This window comes from Meles meles, chromosome 5 (assembly GCF_922984935.1).
Source record: "Meles meles chromosome 5, mMelMel3.1 paternal haplotype, whole genome shotgun sequence".
NCBI classification, from domain to species: Eukaryota; Metazoa; Chordata; class Mammalia; order Carnivora; family Mustelidae; genus Meles; species Meles meles.
The window spans coordinates 46,494,360-46,512,796 of NC_060070.1; the positions used below are offsets into that span (position 1 = coordinate 46,494,360).

At 38.1% G+C, this 18,437-nt stretch overlaps 1 protein-coding gene across 3 annotated transcripts in view; it reads left to right on the forward strand.

The window, feature by feature from the left end:
- The first annotated feature begins 963 nt into the window (after nucleotides 1-963).
- Nucleotides 964-18,437, forward strand: part of CEP162 (centrosomal protein 162) — a 97,766-nt gene continuing 80,292 nt past the window's right edge. For 2 of the 3 annotated variants that reach the window (XM_046006681.1, XM_046006682.1), the window contains exons 1-6: nucleotides 964-1,049; nucleotides 2,082-2,197; nucleotides 8,347-8,461; nucleotides 11,738-11,884; nucleotides 12,237-12,420; nucleotides 14,293-14,357. In XM_046006681.1, the coding sequence (XP_045862637.1) occupies nucleotides 2,141-2,197; nucleotides 8,347-8,461; nucleotides 11,738-11,884; nucleotides 12,237-12,420; nucleotides 14,293-14,357 (568 nt within the window). In that variant the 5' untranslated portion in view covers nucleotides 964-1,049; nucleotides 2,082-2,140. Of the gene's footprint in view, nucleotides 1,050-2,081; nucleotides 2,198-8,346; nucleotides 8,462-11,737; nucleotides 11,885-12,236; nucleotides 12,421-14,292; nucleotides 14,358-18,437 lie in introns of those variants that run through there. The other variant, XM_046006683.1, reaches the window with a different exon arrangement.

Below are 18,437 nucleotides of genomic sequence, written 5' to 3' on the forward strand. Positions count from 1 at the left end.
GCACATATTAGAAACCAAAACCATAAGCTATATTGAATTGACTTGCAGAGTGTAAGGATTAAGAGGAAATCATTCATGTGAAGCACCTATCAACCTATGTGTTCAATAAATAGTAGCTTTTAAAAAAGCCTCCATTATTCAGATCTTTATCTGAGGGCACAGCTCCTGGCATGGATACATTTGTATCACAATAACACTTGCTGAATGAAAAATTTAGGCTGGTGATAATGAAGTCCTTAACTTGTGTCTGCCAGTGGCAATCCTTTCAACTGTTGTTCGTTTTACTTTTACTACCGTAAATGCTGTCCTCTGAAACTGAAATGCGTGTGTGTGTTAGAGAAAGAAAGCGCAAAAGTAAAAAATCCAAGAAACTAATTGTAAGATACCACCATAGACCGGGAGTAAGTACGGGGTAGAGGGAAACAAACCAAAGAGATGCTCGGAGACTATCGGGTTGAGGGTGTGTATGTGTATTTTCAATTTTTTGCCCACTAGATGGTGGGACTGAGACTCTATTTTCGTAACAGAATTATGTCTCACCAAGCTGAGTTTCTCTCACAACGCCTACTCAGGGGTTTGCACGTGGAAGAAGCCAATAAGATAATTTTTCCAAAATTTCCGCTTAGAAAACGGAGCCAAAACCACAAGGGAAAGTTAGGAAAGGAGAGCGACGTGCGGAAACACGAGGACTAAGGGAGTTAAACTACATTTCCCGGGAAGCCACGGGCTGGGCCTACAACACCCAGCATGCCTGTGTTCCCGCTCTCGAGACCCTCTCGCTCGATCCACTTTTCCACGGAGCGCGGAGAAAGCTGCGGAGTCTCTGTTGGTGCAGTAGCGACCGCTCTTACCCTCCAAATTATTCGGAGCCGCGGTAGTCGCCACCTTCTCGTAGAGGAAAAAAGACACTAAAATTGGTCCCGTGGGACCCACAGGCCACGTGATCAGCCCCGGTCACGTGATCCGGGAGCCTGCTGCTGAAGTATGTTACCCTGGTAACTGTTGGTCCCCCGCAGACCTTCGGGATAGCGCGGAATTCAGAGACTGAGGTAGGTGAAGCTTCCCACTCGGTTGACCACGACGGAGATTGTCCTCAGACCCATTCCCCAGGACTTTAGTGTTCCGGGTCACTCCGGTCCTCCGCCCACACTCCGTTCAAGTGCGTCTTTGTCTTTCCGCCACTCTGAAACCCGCGCTTCCTGGAGCCGAGACCCAGCCAAGTCGAGCCCTTAGATAGGATCCGTCTCTGACCAAGATCTTGGGGCTAAGACATTAATTGCACACACCCTGAACTGATCAGAAATGCTAAAGAGGCGGGGAGGTGTTATCCTGCAGGTTGGGAAAAATATCGTCCGTGCGGGGTCTCCACACATACAGCCCCTCGCATCGCCTCTGGAAATTGAAGCTGCGGTTTGAGCCGCCTCAAGGAGATACAGCCCAGAAGCTGGGACAGACCTAAAGTTGTTTGGGTTCGTTAGATGGATGGGAGAGCTTTGCATTACAAGTCACTTATGCATAGTTTTGTTGGCTTTCCCTCGCCTAAAGGAACATAATTCGTTTTAATTTGTTTACTCCATTAATTTTATTTTTAGATTTTGAATCTGAATGAATTGCATTTTGTCTTCATGCAGAAACAGTCTATTTTGCAAAGTATTAATAGGGACTGATAACTGACCGAATGATAGGGCAGCACGAACTCTGTCCAGTGCTTTGGAGGACAAAAATGGCCTTTTGGACTTGCTAATATATAATTTTTGAAAGATTCCTTGAGAGGACCTGATTGTTTCAGGGATATTAAATAACATACACCCCATAGGCTTAGGAAATACCGTGGAGGCCACCCTTCAAGAATTGGATGTTAACAATGAAAATGTAATTCTGGACCCTGAGTACCGTGCAAACTGTGAAAGCTGCTTTTCCAAAGGCGTTTTATTCATGAATTCAGAATCTTTTGTCAAGGTTATTGGTCAATAATTGTGCACATAAACTAAATCATAAGAGAAACGTCTGAGGTTTAAGTCTGGTTGCTGTTATGAGGTGATGTGAATTTCCTCAAAGCATATTTATTTCTTGTTATTTAGTGTTTCCAATGTTATAAATACTTTGGAATGTTTGCTTTCATAAGTGAAGATTCTTGATTATGGCTCATTATTCCAAAGAAGAGCTGGATGAAGAGTTTGAACAATTCATGAAAGAGGTAAGTTTACCTTTTTAAAAGCTACGTTGTAAATTTGTGTTACAAGAAAGTCCTTTTTCAGTGATCTCTTTCACTTCTTATATGTAGTCAGCTATTTTACTAGCAAAATGCGTTTATTTGGGAATGACAGAATTGCAATTCAGAACATGCAGGCAAGTCCTGAGACCAAAGGAAAGAACCATTACTTTATAGAGAAAATGAGGAGACAAGTTGGGAGGGGTTTCTTTGAAGGAAAGTGTGTTGGAAAGAGAGTTCACGGTGGTCACAGTTTCTCATTGGCGGAGTTGTGTATTTTCTTATTGGCTAAGCTAGTTGCTTAGCTTGGAGAAATTCATTCTTCCCCCTGCTGAAAAATGCAAGGTCCCACCTGTTACTGGGTTCTGCAATTGACGATGAGTTCACAGATAGGGTATGAGAGCTCCCCCTTCTGGCCACCTCTTTGTATTTTAAATGTGGTTCATTTCATTTTGTTTTCACATTTCTGTTTTGATCCAAATCTTTCCTCAGAAGCGTTGCTGACCAAGAGTTGGGTCATCTGTGTCTCAGTGCCAGGAAAACACCTTTCCTGGATGTCAGATCCCATGTCAGAGAGAAAGTGTATAGTAGTTAGAACCCATTTTGAACCATGTTTGAGTAACAAAGAAGCTTAAGAAGGGAAACTCTTAGACATTTCCCTTCCAAAGTCTATATCTTGTTGAGGTCATATGCATTGGAGATCATCTTGAAGTGTTGAGCTAGCATCAGTTTGACAAGCAACAGATGCAAAACTTGACCATTATTATACAAGAAAAGTAAAAGTGGCATGACAATTCCAAATTGTATGATGGTTCTAACCATGACCCTGGCCTGAAGAAAGCCAACTGAACAAAGACCATTGAAAGTCATGCGAAATTTGTTGGAGTCAATGTGCTTGTCCCTTAATTTTGTGCAGTTGAGTTTCTACTTTCCAGAAGAGTTTATCTATGTGCAGTAAGTGGTGTCTGCTATCACACAGAGGCCTCCTTGCTCAGCAGGCAGAGCTATGCGATTGTCCAAAACTACTTCAGCCAGCAAGTTGAATAATCATGGTTGGCTTGCTATTGCTTTGGCTGTAGAATTGACCAGCTCTTCTAGCTGTGTCTGTTAGTACTTACTCTGAAGGGAGAAAGGCTCTCGCTGTGGAGACAAACCTGGAGTTGTGTATTGTTGTGCCGGAGTTTTCACATCCGAGAGACCACCAAGGAGCCAAGCACCGATGCAATCACACGAGGGTTTATTCGACAAGCTTAAGCGTGGGCCCAAGTATACCCGTCTCAGTGGAGTAGGGACTTGGACCCTGAGCTTAGCTAAGGCAGGGGTATTTATGGGTTTCTGTTACTAAACCAGGGTAGGGATTCCTGGAACCAAAGCAGGGTGGGAGTCTCTGGAACCGAAGCAGGTTGGGGCTTACTAAAGCAGGGTGGGGCTTCCTGGATCCAAAACAGGGTGGGGGTTACTAAAGCAGGGTGGGGGAAAAGTTCAGCCCTTGGGTACAGGGGTCTGAGATGGCTGCGGGAGCTAAGATGGCTGTACTTAACACCAAGGCTAAACCTGAGGTGGGATGGCCTTGATTTTTCTCGGCCTCCACAGTATGCCTTCTGGAGGTTCTTGTTTAAGATGCTTATGAAGGTTTAGTGAGGTAGACCAGTAGGAAGCTGCTAGTTTGTTACGAAGCAAAAGTAGAAGTGTCAGTACAGCAAGAGCACATTGTCCTTTTATCCTTCAGCCATCAAGGCAATGAATTAAATGCCCAAGCATTTGGGCCATTACCAAAACCTCCACATAAAGCAGAGTAGCCAGGAGCTACACACAGGGCTCCCTTATAAGTATTAGCATTTATGAACCCATTTATGGGTATAGAGGCATTACCATTATTCAGCCAAGGCTCAAATACCATGTTTCAACATATTGAAAGTCTTCTAAATATATGGGTATGACAGCCTGCTTACAAATGGTCCAACTTACATCGGCTCTTCCATGGTGTGTTTTACGCACGTATTCAAGAGAGCTTGTTTCGCCCACCTAAGGTTGGGTTGAATTGAGGCAGGGAACAATTATGTGTGGATTTAATATTCTAACTTTATAAAACAGACCCAGGCAACAGTTTAGGCATGCAGCAGCAATTGGGTGTCCAGCAAAATTACTGGTAGGGTGAACTAAAGGATCACTATTGCTCTGGACAGATCGAGGTTTCTGGTGGCAGATTCCACAATCAAGAGAGATTCCCCCTTTTGCAGCAGCTGGTAAATGCAGTAAGAGCTTTATCTGTCATGGAAGAGAAACAAACAATAAGCCTGGTCCAGTCATTTTGGGAAAGTGGTCTTTATCAGATGTCCGCTTTCATTCCTGGAAACCACCAGGTCACCAGTTGGTGTGCAGGTCCAGTCTGGGTTAGTGCTTTCTTTAGATGTGGCCTGTGAATCCAGGAGTGTGTTTCTTGAAATGTGGTGGCACGAGGGTTGGTAAACAGTTCCTGATAGGGCCCCTCCAGCAAGACTGAACAGAGAACTTTTTGAAGTGTCTTTTGTAGTAGACAAAATCTCTGGGTTGCAAGATGGGATGCTTATGGTCTTTGTCTCCCGGGAGAGTGCTGTGAAGATAGTTCTGCTAAAGCATGGTTGTTCTCAACAGAAGCAATGAGGCCTTTACAATACCAGAGTAGATCTCCTTTTATCAGCTCTGCTTCGGATGAGGCAGGAGCCAGGTGCAGCAGGCGCCTTGTGAGTGTCTCAAAGCATGTAAGAGTTACTGAGTTACAGTGGGGGGTGGATCTCAGATTTAGAAGGACCCAATCGTGTGCTTGCTTCGGCAGCTCATTACTAGCAGGATCCAATTTTGGCCAGAGTTTTTGGCCCTGTTACTTGAGGGGTCTCCACAGATTTTGTCAGTTGAGTCTTAATGGTGCTGTTGGTGTGACTAGCCCTGAGGACTGAAGGTGGTAAGCACAGCGATAGTGCTGTAGAACTGGCCAAAGAGCATGGACCTCATTTGTGAACTTGACTGTTCACTGATCGCTGTGAAGCTCGAGAGATTATTCCTGCTTCCTCAGGCAGGAATAATCTTTTCTAATAGGATTTTAGCTATAGATAAGGCCATACCCTATCTGCAGGGGAAGTTTCAGATCAGTGAGAAAACAAACCAAGACGAGTAAAAGTGTAAAATTCAGTGGTTTTTAGTTTGTTCACAGCAATGCAACTATTACCACAATCACTTTGAGAACATTTTTATCGTCCTCAAAAGAAACCCTGTACCCGTTAGTAATGACCCTCTTCTCCAGCCTTCAGCACCACTAATCTACTTTCTGTATCTGAATATATGCTTATTATAGATATTTCATAAACATGGAATCATACAATATGTGGTCTTTTGTGACTGGTTTCTTCCATTCAGCATAGATTGAAACAAGGTTCAATCTTGTTGATTGTGGTAGCATGTGTGGTAGCATGTATCAGTACTTAATTGCTTTTTATAACTGAATAGCATTCCATTGTATGGGTTTACCACATTTTGTTTGTTTATCCACACATCAGTTGATGAACTTGTGAGTTCTTTTCACTTTTTGACATTTAAAATAATGCTGCTATGACATGTCATGTACAAGTTCTTGTGTGGATGTTTGTTTTCATTTCTATTTTGTGTATACCTAGTAGTGGAAATGGTGGGTCATATGGTAACTCTATGTTTAACCTTTAGAGGAATGGCTACTGGTTTCTAAAGTAGCTCTGCCATTTTCCATTCCCACCAGCTGTGTATTAGTATATTAGGATTCCAGTTTCTCCATATGCTCACCAGCATGTTATTCTCTGGGGACCAGCTTTTGTGTTTTGTTTTTAATGATAGGAAGCTGGAAAGCAGTGTGAAGATTATCAAAAGTGAAAATACCTACTATGTATTAGATAGTAGGGTGAACACTCTGCATTTCATTTTCTGACCTTTGTCACAAGCTTGCAAGGTCAGTGGTACTGTGACTTGATCAAGAAGGGGAAAAAAGGAAGTATGCAATCCTTTCCTAGACATTCTCTAGGGTCTAAGAAGAAATAATGATTGAGCAAAGTAACCTAGCATGTGTTAAATATGCTAAGAAATAGCATATTTTTTTTAACAGATGAGTAAACTGAAAAGAGAGGATAATTTTCCCTAAGCAACAGCTAGCATATTTTAAGTTAAAATTTGAACTCAGACCTGTCTGGCCCCAAAACCTAGATCCTTCCATACTCTTATTATCTGGCCATGGGGCTTCGGAGGAATAGACTGAGTCTGAGGCAGATTGTCAGAATTTGGTGAACGGCGAGATATAGGGAGGAGAGAAAAATGGAACATTTCAAGATGATGACCAAGTTTAGAGACTTGAGTGGAAAGGGATGGAACTAAAATTCAGATAAAGAATACTTTTCCTTCCCTTTACCCCTCTTCATGCCTGATTGTCAGGTAGGACAATGAATTCTTTTTGAATATTTTAAAATTGACATTATTTTAAGTCATTGAGAGAGAGTTGTATGGTTGGCAGGTGGAAATTTGTGCATAGTCATCTTGGAAGTTTAGAAGGGCATCCTGGTGACATTGTCCCAGTTGGGGAACTATGTAGTATAGTGGAAAGTAGACAGGTGTTCTCAGATATGGGTTTGAATCCCAGGTCTTGTAACACTAACAGTAGCGGGTGGTGGGGCAAGTTTCTTAATCCCTCTGAGCTTGTTTCCCCATCAATAAATCTTGATTGAATTGCATAGAGATTGAGATAGCCTGGGGATTCATCCTGCTTTATAGCAGCTATGGAATAAATGTTGGTTCCTTCTCCAGGAAAAGTGTGTAGAGTGAGGATAAAAAAGACAAGCACAGAGTCCTGGAGAGGTCTAGTGTAAAGAAATGGGCAAAAGAACCAAGATCTCTTAGAACAGATGGGTAGGAAAGGCCACAGAACTGAAGTATAACTTGGAGGAAATGATGCTGTAAAATCAAAGAGAGTTTCAGGAAGAATCGGTCACCGGTATCAAATTCCATAATGTGATCAGGGAAGATGACTGGCAGTGGTCCTTTATTTGTGGTGTTTAGGAGGCTTTTGGAACCTAAAGGAGAGCTGTTTGGGATGGGAACCAGATTTTAAAGGGTTGAGCAGTAAACTCAAGAAATTGGTATGTAAAAAAAGTAATAGGTAGAATCAAGGGGAGGTAGGAATAATGATCTTGTTCGTTTTGTTTTGCTTTGCTTTTTTTTTTTTAAAAAAAGTGGAGTAGACCTGAACGTTCATTCTTCCATTCCATAGTTGTGCTAGGGCCTGATGGTACAGAGATGGCAGGTTTTAACCTGAGGGAAGAAGGGATGGGAGAGAGAGGAGGGAGTGCAGATATGGAGATGCCATGGAATGACCTAGGTTCTAAGAACCTAGACAGGTGGGAAGTGATTGACCCCCTCTGCAAGTTCTCCTTCATGTGGAGCAATGAATTTCTTTTCTGAGAGAGGAAGGCAGTGTCTTTATAGGTGAATGTAATGGTGGAGTGAGGGAAAAGAAGGTGGTTTTTGACTGAAGGTCTTTATTTTCTCAGTGGGGAGAGGCCAGGTTACTGACTGAGAGTGGTGGCAGTGGAGGTGGGTCAGTTAGGGTTAGAGTAGTGGATTTAGGATTGTACTGAAATTTGGAGCTGAAGAGTAGAAAAGGACAAATAAAAGTTTAAAAGTTTACTATCCATTGTGACAAAATGCTCATTTTTTTGGTAAACACTTGAAACTCAGTTCATCTGATTTTAGAATTTTGTGCTCTTTTGAGAGTGACGCTAGCTTACTTTGCTCAGTCATTATTTCTTCTTAGACCCAGAGAATGTCTAGGAGAGGATTGCATACTTCTTCTTTTCCCCTTCTTGATCAAGTTTCTTGATAAGTTTTATTTCTTTATTGTTATTGTTGATGTTTTCTCCCTGGTTAGTTTACTTATTTAACTCTGGTTATGAAATTGATGTTCAAAGATGTATACTTAATTTTTAAGTTATTTTATCCACATATGTTTAAAAATACCAATTTATACATTATCGCTGAGAATATTATTTATGTTCATGTGAACTTTGGAACTAAAAGAAACATTTTCTAGTGATGAATCTAGGATTCTCGAATTTTAATTCAGTAGCTTATATCTGATTTAGCTTTCAGATGATTCTTTTGAGAATTCAAACAAAACACCTAGACAACCTAAAAGAGAAGTGAAAAAGAAAGATGCAGTGCCATGGTGGATAACTGAAGATGATTTTGAAGATGGTGGTAAATATTGCCAATTTTTTTATTCCAAATTATTTGACCACCAGGGGTCAGTCAAGACTTTAAATTCTGGGATTTTGCCTTTGGACTATATGTATATAAAGAAAATAATACTAGTAGCATGACTTTTTGAAGCTTGAATTTTCATATTCACTTTATTATAAAATGTTATATAATTGAGAATCTGTGATGTTTCTGCATTGCCAGGATATATTACATTGGATAATTTTATATCTACTCAAGATGATAAGTAATACACAGGTATTTCTATATTGTCATGTATAATGGTAAATTGATTTAAGATGACTTAATAAAAAGTCTGACAGTGTATTAATGTCATTACATTGGAAAGATTTTAACAGATCTTTAGATTTTTGCTACCACAGTCTGTTTATAATAGTAGTAATAAGAGGAATTTATTGCCATAATAGTAAAGAACTCATTAATGATCTTGCCTTACATATGTGTATACCCTTCCCAAAACTATTCTTAGTCACATCTTTACAAATGGAAGACTAGTCTCTGGAGTGTTTGCTTTGGTGTACCTGTTGTATATGATATTGCCCTAAGGAACCCCAGACTACTTCTGTTAACCTGTGTTTGTACTGCTTTACATTAAGCAGCATTTTGTAAACTTAGAGGATTTCTATATCCTGGCAGGGGTGGGGAGATTGCCCCAAAGCTTTTGTTTTTCCCGGTGAAATTAAGCCCAGATTCCTTAGTGTGATAGCTGAGGCTCTGCATCATCTTCTGACTAGGACCCTCCTTTCTAGCTTCCTGTGCTCCAGCCATACTCAGTTATTCCCTACCTCCTGGAAACATCATTGACTCTGCCTCTGTGCATTAGCATATGCTTTCTCACCACTGGACTGCCTTTTCTCATCCTTCTTTCCTAACTCTTCCAGCTCCCTTTTCAGCATAACTATTTTCTCCTTTGTTTTAATTTCAGAACACCGTAATAGCACGTAGACACTGTGCTGATAGTCATTACCTGCAGGGCTGTTCGTGAGGTCGGGATCTTTGTGAGGGCAGGAAATACTTCTTTTCGTTTGTATCCTCTGACCCCAACAGTAAATAAATAATAAATGTATTTAATAAATGAATGTTAGAGTAAATTTGGTAGTCGTTTCTCTGTTCTTAAAACCATAAGAATTGCCTTATTGAAAAATTCAGTATATTTTTTCATAAATCCCCCAACCACGTAACAATGCTAAAGTTTGTGGTTGCGAAGTTGTGAAAGTGAATGCAAAGAATTCGTTTTTAGAATCTTTCCCCTGTTGGTGCTTGAAAAGAATATTATATGATGAAGTACTATTGGAATTGTTTACAAAGATTTGAGACTTAATTAGCATTAAAGTCTCTTTCTAGAAAGTCATGAATCAGAGATAGAATGTGCATACTCATCCCAAAGGGAAAGACTAGGACCAACACTTGAATGTAACCTGACTAAAGGTATCAATTTTTAGGAAAGAATTTATCAGTCAGAGTGGATTTGACTAGTAAAAGATTCCAAGAAGGGTATTCAAGAAGCAAACTTCAACAGTAACCATTTAAATACCGAGGAGAGCGTTTCTCCACCCAAGGACATAACCTGGTCCCTGGTTCAATGACAAACATTTCTGAGTTCGTGTTAGGTTGTGCGTACTAAGCACGAGTATACAGACAGGATAGGATTCCTTCCACGAAGAGTGTAGAAACTTCTGAGGGGGAATTAAACACCCTCTTGAGGAGAGGAGTGCATTACCAATCTTAGATACCATTAAACATCAACACTGAGTTACTTAGGCTTACAGTTTTCTCTTTCATTTGCTGTAAGGATAAAACGTTCTGCCTAGAGGATGAAACAACCTAATCCTACTGGTCATACTCTTCATTATGAATAACTAAATTGGATCTTGGTTTGGTCATTAATCTCTTGTAAGCTCAGTTAGTGTGGGTCACATCCCTGAGTCCAGCTTCAGAGCCAGAGTGAGACCCCCATAGATGCCACAACAGCACCCCAACCGTGGTGTGTACTTCTTCATTTGTGGTGTCTATAGTTAACGTCTCTTGATTTTATGCAACCGTGGAAGTTATTATTTTATCTATAAAACCATTATTCACACAAAGCCATAAAAAATAGATTCTGAATCCTTTCCAAGAGGACACTAATTAGGAAACTGAAGTCAGAACTTGGGACTTCTTTTTTCTTTCTCTTTTCTTTTTTAATTTAAATTCAATTAGCCGATATTATTACATCATTAGTTTTCAGTGTAGTGTTCAGTGATTCATTAGTTGTGTATAACACCCAGTGTTCATCACATCACGTGCCCTCCTTAATGCCCATCACCCAGCTACGCCATCCCCCCACCCACCTCCCTTTCCACAACCCTCAGTGTGTTGCCCAGAGAAAAGAATCTCTCATGGTTTGGCACCCTCTCTGATGACTTCCCGTTCAGTTTTCCCTCCCTTCCCCTGTGATCCTCTGAGCTATTTCTTATGTTCCACACATGAGTGAAACCATATGATGATTATCTTTCTCTGCTTGACTTATTTCACTTAGCATAATCCCCTCCAGTACAGAATTTGTGACTTCTTAGTAAGACTTCCTTCTAAGCAAAAGTAATACTCTTCTAATCTTAGTATATATCACATAGTGTAATTTAACTTTTCCGTTTTTCACTTTTTGTAACAAATGTATGCTATTATGACAAATTTTGAATATTGCATAGCTGTTTCAGTGTTTTCTGGTGTTCTTGGCATAAAGAGAAAAATGTGGCAATGAGTACTGGCCTGCTCTGACCATCGACTCCTTCTCTGGGCTCATTTCCACCTGGACTCACCCTCACTCTCTAGATTCAACCTCACTGGCCTTTTTGCATCCTCCAGTGTGTCCTGCCCTTCCCATCACTGACCGTTTGTACCTTGTCTCCATCCTATCTGGGGTTGTCTCCCTTTTCTACTTCACCTGGTTTTTTTTCTATTCTTCCTTCATGTAAGGCAGAAGATGCTCTTTAAAGTGGCATGGTGTACTGTATTAAATAATTGTGCTTCAAAGTAATTTTTAAAATTTTGTCTCATGTAAACTTCTGAGATTGTTGACTAAGATACAGCGCAAATAAATAGTATTGTTATTTTTATTTTGTGAATTTTAGACCAGATTTATTTTATAGCTACTGTCCACAAAATTAGCATAATAGGGGGAAAAAGCTAGTATAACAGCATTATTGGTTAATACATAGTGGTCAAAACAGTTTTCTGAACATAAATATCCAGGTATATCTTCAATCCCATCCCTAGGACTGCTTGGAACAAATGTAAGCTATCTGAAAGCAAAGAAGCCTTCTCAGCCTATTATGGAGGTAGAAGAGGAGTCTGCTGAAAGGATTCAGTTTCTGCAGAGCAGTGGAACCTCCATCTTAAGTATTGACAGCTTAGAAACAAATGGTAAGATGTGAGGGATAAGAGTTGACAGATTAATTACTGTGCTTAATTAAATTAAATACTATAACTACTATACTATAATTAAAATTTTTACAAAAACTAACCTGTATCTTGGAGCCTCCTTTACTGAAGCATATAGATGTTCTTAATACTTTCCTAGAAGGTTTAGAATTAGATCTTGAGGGAAGCCTTACAACCTTACATACTGATTATGAGTACAAGTCTATATGTGGTGGGTGAGAGATTAACATATGTTTTAAATTTTTTTTAATTTTACTAATAATACCAATAAATGCATCATTAATGTTATCAAAATCCTGCATATTAATAAAATATATTTGTCCTTTTCATTTAGAGATAGTAGTTTCTGAACTCAATCATAGTGTTCTTGGATTGGGATTGGACACATTAGAAGAACAAGAAGAAAAAGAGCAATTTTTTGCCAGGCTCGAGGAAGGCTTAACATCTTCCATTGACTATTCAAGATTAAATAAGGAACTGGATTCTAATGACTCCACACAATTTAAAGCTTTACATAGGTAATGTATATATAAGATCAAGTAATTGTTAAATGACTTCTATATTTTTCTGTATTTTTGAAAGGCTGGTATATGCATGGACTTCAGTGGGTAAATATTGTAACAAACAAATGTTAAATTTTATTTTTATCTCTTTTCTATGTTCATTATTTTGATCATAGTTTCCCTTATATGTGAATGGAATATGTTGATTTGTGTTTAAGAGCCCAGTCTGCATCCAGACATCTGAAATGTCATACCTGCAATGCTGTTGAGACTAATGGCACACTGCAAAAAGACTTTATTAGGAAAGTAACTTCTTAAGTGATTTTCCACAGCTGAAGTAAATAAGAGAGTTCACGTAGCTGTTACAAACTCAGAGAAAAAAAGAACAGAAAAGAAAGAATGAGCCAGGAAGTAAAGACAGGTTTTGTCTCTGTTCTTCCTTTGTATATAGTTGACACTGATGATTATCAGGAAACCTCATTTATCCTGAAAACTCTACTAGTTGCCTGAGCTGGTCTTCTGTAAGTACAGTAGACCTTTGACTTTTTAAAATGATAAATGGAAGCCAAATTACAATATTTTAAAAACACCAAACTAAAATTAAGGGTGAGGAGAATCATAACCTCTGGTTATTAGAGTACCTGGTCTCCTTAGGATGCTGAGTTTCTTATAGACCATGGATGAATTGTGTAGGGTTTCAGCTTTTTACCCTGCTTGTAAGCTAAAGAGTTACCCTGCCAGTTTTATGGATGCTGACAATAGACATAAGATTCCTGGGTCAGAAACAAAGGACTTAATTTCTCACAATAAAAGCCATATCTGAGTCTCATTTTTATTTGCATCAGTTCCCCCATGCTCCACAAAGCTTGTGGAGACAACATGGAGGGTCCATGATGGCTGTCTGCATGGGCAGTGGGTTGCTTTACAAGAGAGGAGCTCTGAACTTGGGGAATCCATTGCTTTTATAGTAAGAGGAAATAAACCTGGTTCTTTTCTGGAGGGAGATACTATCTCATCTCTCAAAGTTGCTCTCTGCAAACACAATCCTGGGAAATAACCTAGGAAAGAGGGGTTTGTACCTTGCGTTCTTGGCATACCCCCCAAGAACATGCAGGGTCACTCAGGGCCCATAGTGATTGCCTCTCCCAATGGTAACAACACAGATTAAATATACACAAGTTTGTTGGCTACAAGTTTTGGCCCCTTTGTAATATTTCTTAACTTTTTTTATTTCTTAACAGTATTCTTAACTACTGATATTTCTGCTATAGGACAGGCTAGTCAGAGTGCTAAATTTGCTGATAATCTCACTAAAGACAGGGTTGATGGACTGAAAAAAGTAGGGTGGATTCCTCTGTTTGAAAGAAAGCAGTATATGAACTAATGCAATATCATTGAAATTTCCTCAGTCTCCTTTGTTACTTTTCTGAGTTTTTGTTGGTTTAAGTTTCCTATTCAGCCTCTGTATCATGATTAAATTGCTTATTAACAGGTAAATGCTGAACCTGATGTTTTTTCTGGCTCCATGAAGACTTCACTGGTTCTCATGTAGTCAATTTCTAATTTTTAGTGTAGAAAGGATATCTGGGCCCTGAGACATGTAAATGCACACACTTATGTATAAAATTGTATATATTTTTGTATACCAAAGTTAAGAAATATGGCATTTTTTTCTCTTTGTATGAATTTGATAGCTACAATTAGTCTTAGGCTTTGAGGATCCTTTATTTTCAAAACATTTTTTTTAGAACTCCCAAATTTTTAGTTTTTGTTAGAATAAGAGTACTTGTGAAGAAAAATATAATGCTAGAGATTTTTTAAAAAATATACATGAAAGATTACATGGAAATGTATTAACATTAAATACTAAATTAAATTTTTTTTCAGTAATCAAGATAATGTAGATCTAAGTGAAGATAAACATGAGAATGAATCGAAACATGAACTGGCAGGTAATTTCATTGGTTTAAAAATGTACATATTTGGAAAGATAATATAACTATTAATAAAGACATTGATAGGAGAAAAATAAAAAGAAAATCATATCTTTGAAAGATCTTTGATCAGGTAATGAACTGCCTGTGTTACAGTCTGAGCTGCTAAGAAATGATTGAAAGTGTGCTGCTACCTCATTTGTTAGGAGTGGGCGGTGGACCAATTAGGAAGACAGGAAAAGGACTAGGGGAATCTATGGAGCCAGGACCAATATCTCTAAAGCATAGCTCAGTGGTATTTCTTTTTCTACCTTTAACTTTTAATGTGTCTTTGTTTTTCTATTTAAAATAGTTTTCTCATAGTTAGCATATAGCTGGATTTTGCTTTTTGGTCTAATCTAACAATCTCTGACTTTTAATTGAAATGTTTCTACCCTTTATAAAAATACATTCATTGGTATGGATTTTTAATTCATTGGCAGTTGGTTTGTTGTGTTGATTTTGTCCTGCAGTCTATTGTATTGAGTATTCATAACCTTCCATTTTATCCCTTCGTTTGGTTAAACCTCTTTGTTATATGTTTTTTCCTTAGTTTCTGTATGATTCATAACATGCATCTTTATCTTATTGAATACATTCTACTTTCAAATAACATTATACCACTTTATATGAGTCTTAAAAACAGTAAACTTCCCCAACCTTTTTTCTGTTTTGTCTTACATTTTTTTTCTATGTATCTTAAAATCTGGTGATGTATTATTATTACTATTATTTTTTAATTAATGTTGCTTTTAATAGTCTATTTAAAAATTTTTTAAGGAAGATAAAAAATTTATATTCATGTAAAAACGTTTATCCACATATTTATAATTCCCAGTTTTTTGTATTCTTTTGCATCGATTTGAGGTTTTTTTTAAACTTCTTATTTAAAACAAATTTTAAAAATTATTTAAATTGAAGTATAACTGATATATAACATTGTATATAACATTGTATTATTTTCAGGTGTACAACATAATGCTTTGATACTTGTGAAATCACCACAACAAGTCTAGTTAACATCTATCACCAGTGCCAAAAAACCACCATTTTTTCCTTGAGATAAAAACTTTTAAGATCTACTGTCTTAGCAACTTTCCAAATAGTTGACCCTTGCATGGCATGGGAGTTAGGGATGCTGACCCCTTACACAGAAATCGGTGTCTATGGTTTTTTAGCTTGGTTTTGTGGCAGTTTGATGATGGTGCATCTTGGTGTGTCTTTTCTTGTATTTATCATAGTTGGAGGTAGTTCGGCATCATTGATCTGTGGATTTAGTTTCCATCAAACTGAAAAAAATGTTTGTCCACTAATTCTTCAAGTATTATTTCTGTCATCCCTTTCCCTCTGACCCTAATTACAATTGTGTTAGATGGCTTTTTGTCTTGTAGGTTACTAAGACTCTGATTCTTTTAAAGCTTTTTTCTTCTCTGTGCACTTCAGTTTTTACTGCTGTGTCTTAAGTTTACTAATTTTCTTCTTCTTTCCATTGATCTTATGTTAACTCATTGAGTCTCTATTTCTTTCAATCTAGAAGTTCCTTTTCTTTCTTTTTTTTTTTTTTTAATTTCTTTGGTATCTTTTCACATGTTCTTTTTCCCCCCCCCAAAGTTGTTAAAATTAGTTTATTCTGATGATCCCAATGTTTGTGCATTTCTACATGGGTTTCCTTTTGTGGAATGCTGGTTCTCTTGTAAGTCTAATGATTTTTTATTGGGTGTTGGATATTGTAGATTTTTGTATTTTTGAGTGTCTAGATTTTATTTTTTTCTTATAAAGAGTGTTAAGCATTATTCTGGCAGGTAATTGCCCTTGTTAGCTTGATCTTCTAAGGCTTTTCTTACTCTTTGTTAGCGGAAGTCTCAAGTAGCCTTTCATAGTACAGTTTGACACTAGTACTAAGGCATAGCCTTTCTGAGGTTTCTACTGAATGAGCCTACTAAACAATGAGGATTTTTTCCACTCAAACTGGTTAGAACTTCAGAGTCTCACTTCCTTGTGTGAAGCCTGTGAATTTTCTAGCCTGTAGCTTTCCAGTTGCTCAAACTATACACATATGGTTTAGTATTCAGCAAAGACTCAGGGAAACCCCGTGCAGATCTTTAGAGCTCTGTTTCTACATAAGTGTTTCCTCTGTTACTGACCTGCACCTTTTAATTGGCTCAGCATTTCTGAACTCTTATCTCTGTTACCTTAACATGGTGAGACTATCCTGATCTCCCATTCCCTGCTTAACATTCCTGAATTTGTGTACCTTCCGGTAACTCACCCCCCTTGTTTATCTCTTCTTAGGAATCACTGTTTTGTGCAGCCAGTTGTCCAATATCTGTAAATAGTTGTTTCCTAAATTTTGTCCAGTTTATTCATTATTTACAAAGTTCTTGAAACCCAGCATTGTAGCGGATAAAGTCCTGTAGGTTGCATCATACTTAAATTAAAATTGCAGCTAAATTTTCCAACAAAGAATGAAAACTATCTCCAAAATCTATCATTCATATCTTTTCTATTGACTTTTATTTACTTTACCTGAATTTTAAAAACTTCTATTTATGCAAATAACATTTTCAAGTTATGAAGTTAGGGAATATAATAATAGAAATAGTACCTTGAATGTATAACATCTTCCTCCCAAAATGGTTGGAACACTACAAATTAATACTCTATTGTTTTCCAAAACGGTGTGGAAGAGCCTGCATATTATTACCTCTGAGATTTGTTACATGAGAACCACCTTCTCAATGCGGTTTTATTCTTTGATTTTTATATAAACTTAATTGGCCTTGATGTTTCTGAAATCTCATGCTGTTTTATTTCCATTCATTTCTCATCTGTGTTCTTTCTGTTTATATCTACCAATGACTTTTCCTCATTACTTCAAATCTAGTTTATTTATGACAAATTCCTGGAGAAGGGATTGGTCATTTGTATGTTATAGTTTTTGCCTCTAGACTATTCAATCACAAAATTCAGTTAACAAAATGTAATATTGAAAAATGCACATTAGCATTTTTCCATTCAGAAATAATATTTGGCCTTACTAACTTATGACTTATAACTTATTATAACTTATAGTTACAGTAATACTAAATGAATACTAATAATATTAACCAAAGTTATTATTACTACTAAATGTGATTGCTAACACTTTCAAATAGGACATATTATATAAAAGCCCCTGTTCTAAACTCTTTTTTTTTTAATTATGTTATGTTAGTCACCATATGGTACATCATTAGTTTTTGATGTAGTGTTCCATGATTCATTTTTGTCATATAAAACCCAGTGCTCCATGCAATATGTGCCCTCCTTAATACACATTACAGGACTAACCCATCCCCCCCATCCCCCTCCCCTCTAAAACCCTCCGTTTGTTTCCCAGAGTCCACAGTCTCTCATGGTTAATCTCCCCCTCTGATTCCCCTCCTTCATTTCCCCCTTCTTTTTCCTAATGTCTCCATGACATTCTTTATGCTCCATATATAAGTGATACCGTATGATAATTGGCTTTCTCTGCTTGACGTATTTCACTTAGCATAATCTCCTCCAGTTCTATCCATGTTGATGCAAAAGTTGGGTATTCATCCTTTCTGATGGCTGAGTAATATTACATGGAATATATGTGCCACATCGTCTTTATCCATTCATCTGTTGAAGGGCATCTCAGCTCCTTCCACAGTTTGGCTATTGTGGGCATTGCTGCTGTGAACATTGGGGTACAAATGACCCTTCTTTTCACTACATCTGTATCTTTGTGGTAAATACCCAGTAGTGCAATTGCTGGGTCATAGGGTAGCTCTATTTTTAACTTTTTGAGGAACCTCCACACTTTTCCAAAGTGGCTGTACCAATTTGCATTCCCACCAACAGTATTAGAGGGTTCCCCTTTCTCCACAACCTCTCCAACATTTATTGTTTCTTGCCTTGACAGTTTTTGCCATTCTAAGTGGTGTGAGGTGGTATCTCAGTGTGGTTTTGATTTGAATGTCCCTGAGGGCTAATGATGTTGAGCATTTTTTCATGTTTCTGTTAGCCTTTCATGTGTCTTCTTTGGAGAAGTGT